Here is a 17,243-nt window from a genome sequence, read left to right on the forward strand (position 1 = left end):
CTGGGGTCCCAGGCCGTAGAGTCGCAGGGTGTGGGAGGTGAACGTGCCCGGTCTTGCAAGACTCCAAGAATTAATTGCATCTAAGTCGCCTGAGCTGTAGGCATTGCAATGGCAGCTGGGGCAACAAGTGGATCTACAGCCCTTGAGGCATTTGCTGAATCCCTTAGCCTGGACCCGCTGAGTGGAGCCCGGGAATTGCATTAACACAAGCCCATCCCCAGCCCCCATAAGTGACTCTTACAATATAGTTTGAGAGCCTGGAACCTGCTCTATGCTCACTCTCTGTATTAGATCTCCCAGGCAGCAGGCCTGGATGAGATTGGAATGTTCGGGCAACTTCAGGCAACAGGGAACCCCCTCATTCACAGCCAGGCAGCCTGCCCCATTCTGGATGCCTTCAGCAATAAGGGCTTGCTTGCAGGGAGTGGAAGCTCTGCTCCCCACTAACTTCAGCCATTGCTCCCCCATCTCCCCACCTATACCACTGAGAACCAGCAACATCTCTCACAGAGCCATGCAGCTCTGGAGGCGAAGACTCCTGCGTCCTGTGTGTCCTCCAGTCTGAACATGCTGTCTCCCAGGGCCAGACCCTGCCCCTTCCCAGACGCCTCCCAGCCTGTGTCCTGATAGGTCCCTGCCAGGGAGGCCCAGCTCTGAGCTCCCCCAGGGCGGCGTCTGACCAGGTCAGGGAGGGACAGAGCTTGGACTCTAAGAAGGTCCTCGCATCTAGCTGGCTGAGCTGACGCTCCCCAGTGGCCGAGTGACTCACATCATGACTTAAACAGTATTAGCCTCTCGACGCAACAACCAGGAATCAAGAAGCCCGGCAAAAGGCAAAAGTTAAATTTAACCGATTTTGGCACCAGGCTGAATTTTCACCCCTCCGTCGCGCGAATCCCTATTTTTGTAGCACCAGGGAACAGAAACAACTGATTACACATTCCAGGCTGTCCAGCAAGCATTGTTCCCCCAAAGGGCAGTCAGAGCTCCTTTTCAATTACACAAATTACATGCATTTTCCCATTTGCGAAACTCTGTTTGGGAGCCCAGTTTTGAATAAGTTAAGGGATTACTGAATCCCTTGAGTGAATGTAGGCCCACTCCTCCAGCCCCTGCACCATCTCTAAAGCCAGCTCAGCCTCTCAGAGGTGGGGAGGGGGCCGGGAGGTCCCCAGAGTCTGCCTTCCCAGAACGTGGAGGGAGGCAGAAGCTCGAAGGCTACTTCCTATCAAGATCCTGATCTTTGTTGCTCCACTTTCCTCGGCTGGCTCCACAAGCTGGGAGAAGTCTACTCTCCTGGGCTCATCCTGTGATTCTGCCTCCAAGGTCCCCAGAGCTCTCCGAACTGCCAGGCACCATCCAGTTCCCTGCCCCTTGGCGGCCCCATCAGTGTGCAGTTGGAGCCCTTGACCTTATGCAGTCCCCCCGCAGATGTCCAGGGCAGTGGTGGGCCGTGCTTGCCTGCAGCAATGCAGAGTGATCCTGTTGCAGTGGGGGCCGAGAATCTGCGTTCCCTCCCATGCCCTCCACCTCACCACGGTCACGTCCACGCTGGGAAGAAACTGTTGCCACGGAGGGTTTTCAGGCTCCACAGCCCGCGCCCTGCACTTAGGTCAGTTCGGCGCTCAGTGAGGACCTGCTGGGTGCCAGGCCCTGTGCTAGGCCCTGGGAACTGGGGGACAAAGAAAATGGGGGCCCCTTGCCCCCCAAGAAGCTTATATTCTAGCAGGGGACACCCGGAAATAGAATAAACCATCTCCCACAAAATGTAATTCCTTTAATGACAAAATATCGGATGCAACAGACATGACGTAGAACCACGCTTCCCAATCTTCTTTTCGCCATTACTCTCCTGAGAAGCCCTTATAGACATGTTTTCCTATCCCTGCACCGCTCATGAAATTTTAATGCCACAGATACTATAGATCTACTTATGTACCGTATGTATCTCTGTGTTTTGTACATAAAAAGAGTAGGATGTTTCGCTCCCTCCCCACAAGAACCAATTTACACTGGCTTGTGGGAGATGGCCTTCACAGAGCAGGCTCTGTTGAGGAAGGAGCAATTAATTCACTCTGGGGCTATGGGAGGCACAGAAGGAAAGGGATCAGGGAAGGCATCACAGAGGAAGAGGTACTTATCCAGGGTTTTGAAGGATGAGCAGGAGTTCCTCAAAACAGAAAAGGGACTCAGCATGGAGCTTCCTTTGCTGGGCAGCCTGCGATCCTGCCTCCTTCCCAGAATCCCTCCTCCCTGTGGTAGTCAGCCTTCAAGATGGGCCCCAGTGATTTTCACCTCCCACTACAGCTTGTATAGTCCTCTTCCACACTAAATAAGCGCTAATTTGTATGACCAAGAGAATAAGGCATAAATGACAGTGTGCAACTTCTGAAGCAAGGTCCTAAAAGACTTTTCCACCTCTGCCTTGGTCTCTAGATGAGTCGCTTTGGGGGAAGCCAGCTATCATGCCACATGAGGACACTCTAGCAGCCTTATGAGAGACCTATAGGAGAGACACCAATGTGTCCCCCCATGTGAGGGAGCTGCTTGGGGGGCTGATCCTCCAGCCCCAGTCAAGCCCTCAGATGATGCTAGAGTCCAGTCTCCAAATCTTCCAGCTAGACCCCAAACATTATGGTGCAGACATAAGCCATTCTCTGCGTCTGAATTTCTGACCCAAGGAAATAATGCAATAATGATTATTGTTGTTTCAAGCCACTAAATTTGGGCATGATTCATTATGCAGTGATAACTAACACGGTCCCGACTTCATAACCCAGTCTCCTGTCTTGTCAACTTCTCGAAGCTGGAGGCCTTCCTTGCTCATGCTGAGGCCAGGTCGCTCTGGCCGGCAAGCCAGAGTCCTCAGCGTTGTACTCCCTCCTGGAGCTCCTCAGAGAATTCTGAGGAGCAAACCATTCCAAGTGAGGCTATGAAAAGGTGCGGAAGCTCCCTTGATTCCTCTCTGTGTGGGGACTGTCCAGGGAACTTGGCCTGCCATGTCTGAGCAAAATGTCCATCTGCATGCAGGTCTTTCTACCCTCCATCCCTTCCTTCCTCCCTCCACCCCTCTGATCATTCAACAGACGTAGAATAATGTCTGTGGAGTGTTAAGCACTAGGAAAAACAAGAGGAACTCAGGGCCAGGTTCTGTCCTTACGGAGCGTACAACCCAGCTAAACATGCCCCCACTGGGGCAAAACCCTAAGAGAGGGACAGGCAGAGGGCACGATGGGTGGGCTATGTACGTGTTCTGCTAGAAGTAAATGCAGGGAAGTGAGAAAAAGAATTTTTCGAGGGGCTACCTTAGAGAGTACAGTAAGAAAGGGCTTCTTGGAAGAGGTAGCATTTAAGCTGGGTCTCCAAGGATGGGTGACACACTAGGCATGGGGAGAATGGGGCATCTCGGGTGGGTGGGGGGGACAATGTGGCAAGAAAGACCCAGAATGCTGAGGAGTCGAGGTATTCAACTCAGGAAGCAGTAGGAGGCAGGGCAGGGGTGACAATACAACGAGGAACACTTAGTGCTTAGGATGGGCCAGGCCTGGCTCTAATCACAATTTCATCCCTGAATCCATACAGCCGTCCTATGAGATCAGTCCTCTCCCTCCCCTGATTCTACAGGGGAATGCCTGGCCCTGCTGCCTAGGGAGTGGAGCGAGCTCTTCAGTTTTCAGGAAAGGAAGCTCAAACACAGAGAGAGTGACCCGACCGAGGTCTCACGGCTGTTTGCAGGAGCCACAGGGCTCGAAGCCAGGTGAGTGGCGCTGGGTCGCAGGCACGTGGTTCGGTCTGCACCAGAGCATGCCGAGCTGCTCTTCGGGCCTCATCTCCTGCTATATCCACCCGCATTCAGCATGGCCTGCTCAGGCCACAGTGAATGACTCACTGCTCCCCAGGCCCACGCACTCCCCCACCTCCCGCTCCTGAGCACCCCGTTTCCTCTGCCAGCAATGGTCTCCTGCACGGCTCCAGCTGTCCAACATCCTCTCCTCCTTTCCAGCCAGCCCCACGTTGCTCCTCTGGGAAGCCTTCCTTGCCCCTGGGCTGAGTGCATGGCCCTCCCTGGGACCTCACCCCCTTCCTCCTCATACCTCAGTCACGGGTAGCTCCGGCCTCCCTCTGAGCTGTGAGGTCGGGGCTCTACCCCCAGCACCTCATGCGAGCTCCTCAGTCAACAGGATTGCAGGGAAACCAGATCCTGCTGTGGTCAGGCTCCGCTGGCCTCCTCATTCTCACCCCGGCTCCCCACTGACCATGCTCCCGCCCCACTGCCCCGTTCTCCACTCCCTGAATGAGCCAAGTTCTTTCCCAGCACAGGCCATCTGCATCGATATTTCCATCGACCCAGCCAGCTCCTTCTCACGCTTTGGGTCTCAGCTCAAATGTCACCTCCGCCAAGAGGCCCTTCCTGACTGCCTTGGGGCGGTCACCACTAGTCTCATCACCCTGCTTATTTCCGTCCTGGCTGTTTCCTACCACAGTCTCAGCTCAAGACTCCCTGAGTTTAAACCCCTGCTCGGTTACCTAAGTGCTGAGCGTCCTTGAGCAAGTCACTAGGCCTCCGTGCCCAGGTCTTCTGATTCATAAAATGAGAATGATAATAGTGCTTACAGCACAGAACAGGTATAAGGATTGCATCAATGCAAATAAGCGCTCAGAACAGTGTCTGGTATGTTCTAAGTCTGGTACACATATGACACAAGTGTTAGCTCTCAGATGATGACTTGCCTACTTGCTCACTGCCTACCTCCCTCCTAGCACGGAAGGGTAGGCGCCTATCTGTCCTGTCAGCACTGGCTCCCCAGAGTCTACCAAAATCCCAGGCGCAGAATTCTAGCTGTTGGATGGCTGGATGGCTGGATGGCTGAAGCAAAGACATGATCAACTGCGTGGGCCACCCCTCATCTTTCCACACTCTTCTTCTCCCGTTCAAAACAACAAGTGACGCTGGTGAGTGTCGCCTACATCAGGCCATGCACTCCCTGGCTGGCTGGTGTATGACGTTAGCCAGTGTGAAGAGTGAACCCTGGCCAGGAGCCCCAGCAAAGGCTTGTGTGTGTGTGGGGGGGGGAGCAGTCTTGGTGGACAAGACCCCGTCAGTGGGGGAGGGGGGCTTGGCAGCGAGTAGGTAAAGGCCCATCTGATTAGGAAACAGTGAGAGCAGGGCTCAGAGGCCCGAAGGTGCAAGACGCCTTTGGGGAAGGGTGGGTGGTTGCGAGGGGCCGAGGCACAGAGGGAGTGGCAGGGACAGCAGAGGACACTGGGCAGGCGGACTGGCCGGACACTGGTGACAGAGTCAGGCTAGGACGTCACTGAAGGACTCCAAACATGCAGCGGAGGTGTTGGGGCTACCTCACAGAGACCCACCATGCGGGCCGTGCCAGCACAGGCCCGGGGGGTCAGACCAGGAGGTGGGGTGGCGGGGGGCTGGGCAATCATTCATCCAGGGAAGAGTCAGGGAGGCCTGAACTGGGCAACTTAGGAGCCATGTTGCACAAGGAACCATTCCTGCAAAAGACTGGTGGCCAAAGACAACCAAAGGTGAGACCCGGACCTTACCTGCACCAGATTCCAGCCTTGGAGGGACTCCGCAATGATGGACGTAACGGATGGACAGACTCCTCCAAACACCATCAAGTGGTTCGGCCCGTATTTTATTGCATCATAGAAGGCTTTCAACCCTTTTGCATTATCACACTGGAGAGCAAGAGACAGAAAGAGAAGCCCGAATTAGAAACAGCTTTCCCCAGGGACAGGGGCCCAACGGTGGATTCACACAAACAAATTTCCTCATGGGAAACCTGCTGGGTTTCAGCTCCCCCACTTGGGAGGCCTCTCTCTAAGCCAGCCAGCAGCCCAGGCTATAAGCTCAGCGAGTGTGATGTTGGAACCCCCCCATCCTGGCTCTCCTCCTGCTGAGCACCTTCCCAATCCAGGACCGCTGGCTCTCCGGCAGAGCACACAGAGGAAAGGGCCCCCCAATGCCTCACTCTGGGGTCTCCCCCTTCCTGGAATCATTTACATGTCAAAAGGGGACAAATCCACACCCATTAGAATGGCGATCATCAAAAAAGCACAAAATGGTAAGTGTTGGCGAGGATGTGGAGAAATTGGGATGCTGGCACGTTGCTGGTGGGAACGTACAACATGCAGCTGCAGGAAGAAACAGTACTACAAGGCCTCAAAAAGGTTCACTGGGATTGCTATGCGAGTTGGCATTCCACTGCTGGGTAGACAGCCCAAAGGACCGGGAGCAGGGACTCCAAGAGGTATTTGCACACCCATGTTCACAGCAGCACTATCCACAACAGCCCAAAGGGGAAACAACCCAAATATGCATCAAGAGATGAAGGGATCAACAAAATGCGGCATATGCACACAACGGAGTATTTTTCAGCCTTAAAAAGGAAGGAAATTCTGACACGTTCTACAACACAGATGAACCTTGATGACATTATGCTAAGTGAAACAAGCCAGATGCAAAAGGACAGTTATTGTAGGATTCCATTTAGATGAGGCCTCTAGAGGAGTCAGATTCATAGAGACAGAAAGGAGAATGGTGGCTGCTGGGGGGGCTGGGGGTGAGGGGAATGGGGAGTCAGTGTTTAATGGGTACAGAGTGTCAGTTTGGGAGGATGGAAACATTCTGGAGACCGATGGTGGTGATGGTCACACAGCCATGTGAATGTACCTATATGCCACTCTTTTGTGCACTTAACAAATGGTTAAAATGGTAAATTTTATGTTTTGCATATTTTATCACAATAAAAAAAGAAGGAAGAAGAGGAGGAGGAAGAAGGGGAGGAAGAAAAGGAAGAGGAGGAGGAGGAGAATCTAGGGGGAAGAATTCGCTCAGCAAACACTTGCCATGCACTGCTGTGTTCAGTCCAGGGCTGGGTACTTAGTAGCATACAAGTTGGACCCGGCCCCCTGCCCAGGCGCTCACATCCTAGAGCGGAGAACCGAGCCCTAAAACAGATCCAGGCGATCCAGTATGGAAATGAACAAGGACATATTGTCCTCAAATATCGGGAGTCAGTTAGGACTCACTTCCACCTGCACCTCCATCATTCAAGCCATGTGGTCATCTCTTCCGTGTACAGAGCTAGGCGCCCGGCCGGGCTTCTCGCTTCCCCGGGGGCCCAGGTGAGCCTGCTCACCACCCAGCCGCCGTCGGAGGGTGCTTTGTAAAACATAAACCGGTCCTTCTGACTGTCCTGCTTTCAGTGCGCTTAAAGCCCAACTCCTAGCAGAATATAATTCTCAAAAGGTTAAAAACATACTTTTTATGAAAATCGATAGTGGGTACGTGTCAACCTTTTATTTAACTCATTAATAGGGGGATCTGCAGGATGACAAAGTGGATTCAAAAGGAAACTTGAGACAGGGATTTTTATAGTGAATGGAAAAATAAGAAATAAGGTAAGATTGCCAAATTAGATACAAAACGGGTTAACGTCCTATAAGGCAATAAAAATAACCTTTGGGGACAGAAAAGAAAATCACTACAGGCTGGCACATCTTGTCAGTTGTAGAGAACTGTAAGGTGCCTGGGGCTTAAATTCCCCCAATCAGATGACTCTTAGGCAGGGCAGCTAGCAAAGGCTCTACGTGGTAGGCTAACTGGTTATATAATAACTATTTTGTATCATTTACAGGTTTGGTACCAGGGTCTGAACCTTCCCTGTCATAATGGATACAAGAAGACACAAGGTGCAACCTGCCTCCCACTCTGACCTGATTTCCCTCCACTCTCTCCCTTGCTCACCAAGTACAGCTCACCAGCCTCCTTTCTGCTCCTTGAAATGGAAAGCAATTTCCTTCCTGCCTCTGGGCCTTTGCACTTCCTGTTTTCTTTGCCAGGGACAGTATTCACTTGGTTCTCGACAGGGTTCCCTCCTTCTCATCATCCAGGTCTCCGCATAGCTCTTACCCCCTCAGAGAAGTCATCACTGTCCCCTTATACAAAATGTCCCCCACCCCCAGTCACACCCTAACATGCCACCTTATTTATCGCCCTAAGGCAGTTCTTAAAATTATCTGAAATCATCTTGTCTATTTCTTGTTGCCTGTAGATTGACCTCCCAACTAGAATGTAAGCCCCCGAAGGCAAAGATTTTTGTCACTGCTTTCACAGCCGTCTCCCCCAGAGCTCACCCAGGGGCCTCGGCAAGAATCCGTCGCATGCGTGACGGAGCCCTCTGACAGTCTTCCTGTATCTGCCCTCTCTCCTCTCCTTCTGCGTCCACATCTTTCTCCTTATTTTTGTCTTCCTCTCCATTCTGTGTCCTCCTCTTCCTTTCTGCTCCCTCTCCCTTCCCCTTAAGGGACCATAATGTGGGACCAGAGGGGTTAGTACTTGCTGCTCCATCCTCATTTGAGAGACTCTGACCCACAGTGGGTGCCAACAGAGCTGGAAATATGAGTGTGAGTGGTGGCTGGCCTCAGAGAGCCCACTGTCCAGCGGTGAGACAGTGCAGAGGTGGCCACAGCACATGGGGCACGGTGGTTGAGCGGGGAGAGGGGCAGGGCCGGGCTGTGGACACCCCCGGATGGCGGCAAAGCGCCCTGGGCGAAGGCTAAGGGGCCAAGTGAGGGCGTTGGATTGCAGTCTGCAGGGATTTGGGAAATAATGCCACTTTTAAATTTAAATTTAATTTAAAAAATGACCATGCTAATTTTTTTGCCGAGAGAGAGAGAAAACGGAAGGTGGGAAGGAAGGGGGGAGGGAAAGAAGAAAGATTAAATTCTTATTGCTTCCTGGGGCCCTCTATTAATTGTCCCTGTTCCTTGATTGAAAGCAGCGTTCTCCACCCTCTGCAGAACACAGCAGATAGAACAGAGCAGGTCATGTTTTAATTGTTTCTACCATGATTTACTGAATCATTTCCCATTTTAATACATTCCTGTAATGATTTTAGCTTGTTTTCTAATCTGTTAACTAATGACAATGATAATAAAGCACCATGAAATTTATAATCAAAGCTGCATTAAAATAATATTAGCAACAAGGAACTTAGGAATACTTGTTTCTCTGCAAACATTTCCCCGGCACCTCGTCTGGGCAAGATTCTGTAATAATGATGATGTCCTGCCTTCTCCCAAATACACAACTTCTGAATGTCAATTCAAGAACAGGAGACTATTTGACAACCAGTATTTGAGCTGGAAGAATCTTCTAATATTTCCAAAATGTTACTCTGACTCCGTTTTCACCAGGCTGGGTGTGGAAGGCAGAACTCTGGCCCCCATGACCTGTGCCCCTTGATCTTACTCTCATGAATCTGTTATGTTACAGGCAAAATCTTTGCAGATATCATTAAGGTTTCTTATCAGCTGACCTTAAAGAATTATCCAGGTGATCCATGTAATCACACAAGCCCGGAAAAGCAGAGATCTTTCCTGCTGGTAGCGGGAGTAAAATCAGAGATTCCAAGCATAAGATACATTCTGTGTGCCTGTTAGCTTGAAGACGAAGGGGGCCACAGGTCAAGGAAATGGGGGGGCTCAGTCCTAAAATCAAAAAGACCTGGCTCTTCCCCAGGTGAGCCTCCAGTTAAGAACCCTGCCCAGCTGACACCTTGTAAAGTCCCGAGCAGAGGACCCAACACAATCACACAAGGCCTGGACTTCTGGCCCCTGGGCTGTGAGCCGATCGATGTGTGGTTGTGGCGTAAACCACGAAATCTGTGGTCATCTGTTATGGCAGCAGCAGAAAACTCACACAGTGAAGTAGAATGAGAAAAGTAAGAATAATATAATGAGCTTTTCCTTAAAGTTAAGTGTATTCCCTTTTAAAAACTATCCTTAATTTATAGATACTTCCTAGTTTATATGATGTTAAAATGTTTTTCTGTTATAAAATTACAGACAATAGATGGGTTTTGTTTTTAATGTCCTGATGTGACAAAATAAAGTTTTTTTTAAAAGATTTTATTTATTTATTTGAGAGAGAGAGAGAGCACGCGCACACGAGCGGGGGGGGGTGGGGCAGAGAGAGAAGCAGGCTCCTCACTGAGCAGGGAGCCCGATGTGGGGCTACATCCCAGGACCCCGAGATCACGACCTGAGCTGAAAGCAGATGCTTAACTGACTCAGCCACCCAGGAGCCCCCAAAATAAAGTGTTTTTTTTTTTAATCTAAGTTTCTCTTCCAGGCCCCCCTCCCCGCAGCGCTCCTTTAGCTTTTACTGATGTGTGAAATCCAAACACGTGGGCATTGCTCATCTAGCCAGCCCCGTACCTTCATTTTCAGATGCACACCGAGGACTAGGGGAGGGAGGGGGTTTGTCACGGTCCTGTCAGGATTAGGGGAGGGATTTCACGACTCCCAGTTCAGAGCTTTCTCAATAGTCTGGAGAACTCAGCTCATCAGGCAAAGGGGATGTTAAAGCTAGCAGTGTTCTAGAAAGGACCATTTCCCCCAGGATAATGCTTCAAGCCCAGGCCTCCTCCTGATCAGCGCTGTGGACCTGAGGCAGGATAAGCCACCTTCCGGGCACCCAGCACACTCCCTCGGCTCCCCTACAGAGAACACTTTGATAGTGACTACCAAATAAAAATCACATGGACATATCTGTCCCATTTTAGCTGCTATTCTCCCTTATCCTCATTTCTGGTACTGTATCTTCTTGCCTGGTACCAATAGTGGCCTAATTAGAGGGACTTTCCAGCTGACCAAAGCTGAGTCTTTGTGGTTGGACCAGCTTGGAGGTTGTCAAGCTCAGCCCCTCGGGGGCCTAGGACCTGGCAGAGATGTTCTAGAGCCAGCAAGGGGGCCTCTGGGCTCCTTGCCTTCGCTTCCACCAGTAGCTCTCCTTGTTTCTATTCTGTCTTCAGCATCAGGGTTCCATGTGATGCTTAATGTGAGAAGGGCATTCTATTGCTAGCAGCATAAAATGCCTGGAAACCAAGAAGGGGAGGACCCCAGAGGTCCCTGCCAGTGTATGATCTTTGTCTTTGGCCTAGGGAAGGGCAGGTGAGTGGCCCGCCAGCGAGGCTGGATGAGCCGGTCACTTGAGCACACTCCCTCAAAGTTAATCCACTGCACATCAGTTTGCCCGATAATCAATTCACCAAATCACTGGGGGATTTTCTCTAAGTTTGAGTTTCCTGAGGGACTCCTCGCAGACACTTCACACGGCCATTTCACGAGGCTTCGTCCTTCCAGCTCTGGTGAAAGTCAATTTCACCTGTGTTTCACATTTCAGTCCTTCCTAAAGGCTGCACTCGGAGATGTTCCCCTAATGCCTGTTTATTACTGTCCTCTTCTTGCAGACTTCAGACCCGCCCCTGCATGAACCAGGGAGATGCCAAAGCTTCTCTACTCCCCCCATTTAAGGTGTCTGTCAGACGGCTTTTAGTGAGCTGGCCACTGGGCAAAACTATCATTCTGAGAAATTGTTTATGGCAAGTTGTCTTTGAGCGCTTTGGCTTTTGATGAATTGCTCTCAGAGCCCCTATAAGGGGGTTCTTGTGTCCTGGAAGAAAGCTATGGGCTTTATCATGTTCTCCGACTTTCCCACCTCTCCAACTAGAGCCCTCCCACCCGCTCACATTCTCATGCAGTAGTTCAAAGCTTATCGATGGGCCACAGCCTCTGATCTGCAGTTCTGCGACCTGGACATGGGCCCTGGCACACAGTAGACCCTCAGGAACTGTTGCTTCCCCCGCCCCCACTCCCCTTCCCTGTCCAATATGTTTCCTCTTTGCCCTCCACGGACTCCACACCTACAGCAGTTCACGGTCACTGCCCCCAAACTCCCTGCCCTGATTTCATTTCCGATGGCCCCTTCTTCCTGGTAAGGACACACTTGTCACATATAGGCTCTTAAAATTCAGCACCTATAAATGGGAATAGATCCAAAAGCCATGCAAATCCATTTTTTTAATGAAAAAGTAGAACTCTGGAATACATCCCATTTTTCATTTAAATCTCATTTTTAAAGAATTAAAATACTTTTTTTGACTTAAAAATTTCAAAGCAAATGTTGCTGAGAGTTAAAATGTAAAAATGCCAAGGAAATGTCAGAGTTAATAACGACCAATTTGAAACTGAGAATTACTCCGTACAGAATTTCAGACTTCAGGAAGAATTTGAACACTGATGTGTCCAATCTGCCCCAGATACAAAGCCCTCCTCCATGCCCCCTGCTCCAGGGGCAGTCGGCATCTGCTTACATCTCCCCGGTGGCAGGAGTCTCACTCCTTCACGGGGGAGTTAAGCTGTCTCTGGCCAGCTCTGCTTCTTATGAAGTCTTAAATATCACCCTCCTTTTGCATTTCTCTTTCAAGTTCTCATCCTAGAGCAAAGGTCAGCAAACTTTTTCTGTAAAGGGCCAGGCAGTAAATGTTTTAGGTTTTGGGGACCATATGGTGTCTGTTGTCACTTGTCAACCCCTTGCAGCCCAGAAGCAGCCACAGACAATACATAAACAAATGAACGTGGCTGCCCACCCCTGCTCTGGGGCGTTCTAGAATTCGTACAGTCTTCCATTCCCACGAGAGCCCTTCAGACACCTAAACTCGGGCAGCCTTACTTGACTGCAAAAGATGCTTTCAGGCCAAACGACCTCTTCTAATCATCCCCATATGGTGTCACACCCTTTCCATCTGTGGTCACCAGAGGCTTCAGAGGACAGACATTTCTAGGATGCACCCCGGCCCCCCAAATACCTCCATTTGCCCCGCACAGAAAAGGGATGCTAGCTAACATGCATCATGAACTCACTCTGTGTTCGGCACAGTACTAAGAACTTCATGTAAATTACCCTATTCGTTACAATACTGTTATAAGGCAGGTATACTATTATTATTTCCACCCTTACAGAGAAGGAAATGGAGCTCCAGAGAAGTTATAACTTGTCCAAGGTCACATAAAGGGTAAGGATTCCATCCCAGGCAATGTCACTTCAGAGCACTATTTTATTTTAAATAAGAACGTTATTATGAAATATTTGTAGAAAAGAATATACCATATACATACAACTTACATAAAATATGAAAAATAGTAATACGAACCTATGGTATACCCAACAGCCAGCTTGTGTGGAAGCCTCTGTGTGGCCACCCTGAGGATCACCCCCTCCTTCACCCAGGGGGCACCCCTAGTCTGAATTTATCCTTCCTTGCTTTTCTTTTTTAAGATTTTATTTATTTATTTGAGAGAGAGAGAGCACAAGCTGGGGGAGAGGGAGAAGGAAAAGCAGGCTCCCCAATGAGCAGGGAGCCGGATGTGGGGCTCAGCCCCAGGACCCCGGGATCATGACCTGAGCCGAAGGCAGACGCTCAACCGACTAAACCACCCAGGTACCCCTTCCTTGCTTTTCTTTATTGTTTTATTACATGTCTATGTTTCCTAAACACTATATCATGTAATTTTACTTGTTTTTGAATGTATATATATGTAGAATCATGCTGTATATTTTGCCTGAAACTTGAACTAAAAACCTCTTAATGGCTGTGTGTTGTTTGTGAGATGTTTATTGCTGAACACGGCAGTTCATTCATTTTCAGGGCTGTGTAGTATTCCAGGGCAGGAATATGCCATGGTTTATTTGTTCCTTGCCCCGCTGGTGGACACTTGGATTATTACCAGTATTTTGTTTGGTTGCTTTTGTAAATAAGACAGTTGAAAATTTCTGTATGTGTCCCCTGGCACATACGTGCAGAGCTCCCCTAGCGTCTAAACCTGGAAATGGAATCATTAAATCACAGGATTTCCCACATTTTTTCAAAGTGGTTTTATCCATTGACACTCCCACTGTCAGTGTTTGAGAGGACTCACTACTCCACATCCCTATCAACCTTAATTTTTGCCAATCTTGTACATACTGATGTCATTTCAATTTGTCTGTTCCTGATGATTAAAGAGGATAAGCCATCTCTTCATATGTTTATATGTGTTTTGTTTCTTCTTTGGGACCAGTGACTTTGCTCATTTTTCTGTTGGTTGTATTTTCCTTATTGATTTGTTCAGAGCATGCCTACACATGAGGCTAAATTGAACGAAATGATCACCTCCCACATTCTGAGCACGGACTTCTATTAATGCAACCTTAGAATGCAGTCCTTGTATTTGGCACCTACTTCACACAGACCTTACTATCAGTAAAAACTACTAAAGCATCACACATAATCTCTTGGTAACAAAACACCTATGAAACTTTCTTGGGGCAGTGGGGGGGGGGTAGAGAAAAAGACTACTTGATGAGAAATGCAGCCAACCATAACATGACTCAAAACACAGATCTCAAGAACGGAGGCTTGTGGTTAACAAGGGGCAATTGTGAGTCCTGCACCCATTTCACACGAAACAACCGGCAAAGTGAAGAAAATAACATAACATAAAACTCAGAAGGAGGAGGAGGGGAAAAGAAGTTGTAGGACTGCAAATTTCCTCTTCTTCCACAGGAAAACTTGGATCAATACCATCTACAATTGAAAACTGGAGTTTAAAAGCCAGGACTCTAACCTCACTGCTTTTCATTGTCTTTTATTACCCTTGATATTTCAGAAAACAGGACTGTCTGTAGTGAAGGCAAAACCGTTTAATGTGGAGTAATTGTATTTTCTCCTGTGGCATTCAAAAAAAATAAAATTTAACATCAGTTTTAAATAGCATGTAATAATGATCTCATTTTATAAAATGATTTCTGTCCATCTTTCTCCATATAACGTATGCATGGCAACATGTCTGGAATGAGACTCATCTAATGTTAAAAATGGTGAGATTTTGAACGATTTGTTTTTACTCTCTTCTTTGTACCTATTTGTTTTACTCAAAAATTTTTTTAAATGCACATATTATTTTTATAAAGATAGGAGGTCGTTTTTAAACCAGTAGGCTTCTCACACCCAGCCTGCTTTCGCAACCATGTTAAATCTTTCTCATTCTGTTCTTCTGGGGTTGACTTTCTGAGCTGAAGAACAGGACTTCACATTTCTTATCGTGAAATCATGTTTAAAATTAGCCCAGCACCATGGCCAACTGAATTAAACACTATCTTGTTTTCCCATGGAAATTCATTCATTCAGACATTTTCTGAGCCCCTATTAAGTGCTAGGAGAAACAAGTAGGTCCCTGCGACACATAAAATTCCTCGAACAAAGCGGATACTCAAGAAACATTTATTGACATATTAAGTTTGGAAACATTAGGAGTAATAGTAATAAGACAGCATCTATTTGTACCAGGTACTATTCTCATGTCTTTATATATATATTAACACACTTAATCCTCACAACAACCCTGTGAAGTATGTCCTTTTATTATTCGTATTTTAATAGATGAAGCAATTGAGGGTCAGAGAGGTGAGTCATTTGCACCAAGTATCAACAGTGAGGAAGAGGCAGAGTCTGGGTAGGGACACCGAATCCCCGCTGCAGGGTATCTGTGTTCTGCTTTTCTCCCTAGGCACGAAGCGACACTACATTCCGCAGTCTTCCTCACAATCACCTGTGACCACTGAGCTTTGGGCAATGGCAGGTGAGTGAGGTGGTGTGCGCTCTGCCCGGGATTGGCCTATGAAGCCCCTCCACGGGTGTCCTGCACTCTCTGTTCCATCCACAGTATGAGTAGGGAAGACTCCAAGGTCCTACAAGTTAGAAGTGGTGGAGTTCCCCCACCCAAATCCCTGTGGTCATCATGGAAGGGCATTGCCACTTCAAGAGAAACTGCCAGAAGGAGGATAGTCTCAAGAGCGGATAGCCTCTGGGAGCCATGCCCTTGGGATACGCCCCACTCCTGCCTGGCAACCCAGCGCTTGGCTGAGCCTGGCGGTGGAACTGGGGCTCACCGTTTCTGGCCAGCACAAGTCTCAACAGCAGGCAAGCTTGGAGTCCCTGGTCTGGCTGGGACTTTCTCAGAGCCACAATGCTACCTGGGCCTCTTTCTCCCCACCCTGCTTCTTCCGTGCCCTGCTTTTCATGGGGGCCAGATCTGCCCCCAGTCAGAAGACCTGTCCTGCCTTTCTCTGCTCCCTCCCCGCCGCCCCGTACCTTTCCCAGTGCACCTGCTCCCCAGAGGGCCCAACCAACACACCCCTCTGACCTGCACTTGACTATGACACGAGCAAGAAACCACCTTAATACATGAAACCACTCTCATACAGGAGTGTCTATTACTGCAATTAGCATCAACTAATAAACATTCCCAACCACCTGCTGGAAAAATTTTGAAATGTAAGAAATCAAAACACCTGGAAAACTATTAGAGAAAGGTGAAACTTTAAAGAGAGATAAAAAAAAGATGATGACAGGAAAAAGTAGAAAGAAAGCATGCTGTGCATTTAAAATATGTCCCCTATCGTGCAGGACACTGATGTCAAACCAGAATTGAAGAGACATAAGCAGCTACAGCTCAGATCTGGTGCACTGGGCTGTCTTAGTCCCCCCGCGTCCCCTGTGCCCAGCAAAGGGCCTGGTTCCAAACAGGTGTTTAACACATACTGGCTGAGCGTACCATGCCACGTGGTGGATGCGGGCCCCGCGGGTGGATACAGCCTGAAAGAAGAGTAGTCACATCCGAATCTCTGTCCCAAAGAGCTTATTAACTCCAGCCATCTTGAGTTTTTCACACCCTTTCCTCGGGGTGATGGACAGACCATCTGCTTCTCAAAGCCTCCAGAGAGCCAGACTGTCCATCCTGGATACTGAGAAAACCTGGCATTTCTCTCTTCTCCCTGAAGTTGTCACTCTGCATTCTTGGTCAGCTGCACACTGTGTTATTTGAGGATGATGGGGCCACAGCCCACGTCCCTCCTCTGCACGGGGAAAGCCATCTACCCAAACCAAAAAATGTTTTTCAGACTGGTGGATACAAACTGCGTTTCTTGGTTAGCTCTCGATGAGTGCCCCCGCACAGGCAGGTGTGATAGTCTTAAAAGTCAGGGTCATGAACACGAAGCACAGGAAGGCTGCCGGTCGGGAGGGGTGGAGGGGGCAGTGGAGGTTTGCACAAATATCACAACTTGTCAGCCCTTCCCTTGGCGATGGGGGCCCGGGTCACCTGCTGAAGAGGGACCGCATGCTGGTGGCGTGCCACCAAGCCATCTCTGCCCCTCTCCGCCCCACATACGCCTCCACGATGCGCTTCTCTTCCTCGCCATTTGCTGAGGGAGGGCAGGAGGTGTGAGGGGGTAAGACTTGGTCCCTGCCCTCAGGGACGTGCAGTCTAGGGGAGGTGAGAGACACAGGAACCATTCGGTAAAATGCGGTGCGGGGCACAGCGGAGGTGTAGAT

At 49.3% G+C, this 17,243-nt stretch overlaps 1 protein-coding gene across 1 annotated transcript in view; it reads right to left on the reverse strand.

Moving 5' to 3' along the window:
* Window positions 1-17,243, reverse strand: part of GABBR2 (gamma-aminobutyric acid type B receptor subunit 2) — a 339,457-nt gene that overhangs the window by 227,651 nt on the left and 94,563 nt on the right. The window contains exon 2 of the mRNA XM_032418347.1: window positions 5,563-5,700. Within this exon, the coding sequence (XP_032274238.1) occupies window positions 5,563-5,700 (138 nt within the window). The remainder of the gene's footprint in view (window positions 1-5,562; window positions 5,701-17,243) is intronic.

This window comes from Phoca vitulina, unplaced genomic scaffold (genome assembly GCF_004348235.1).
Source record: "Phoca vitulina isolate PV1807 unplaced genomic scaffold, GSC_HSeal_1.0 scaffold21, whole genome shotgun sequence".
NCBI lineage: Eukaryota > Metazoa > Chordata > Mammalia > Carnivora > Phocidae > Phoca > Phoca vitulina.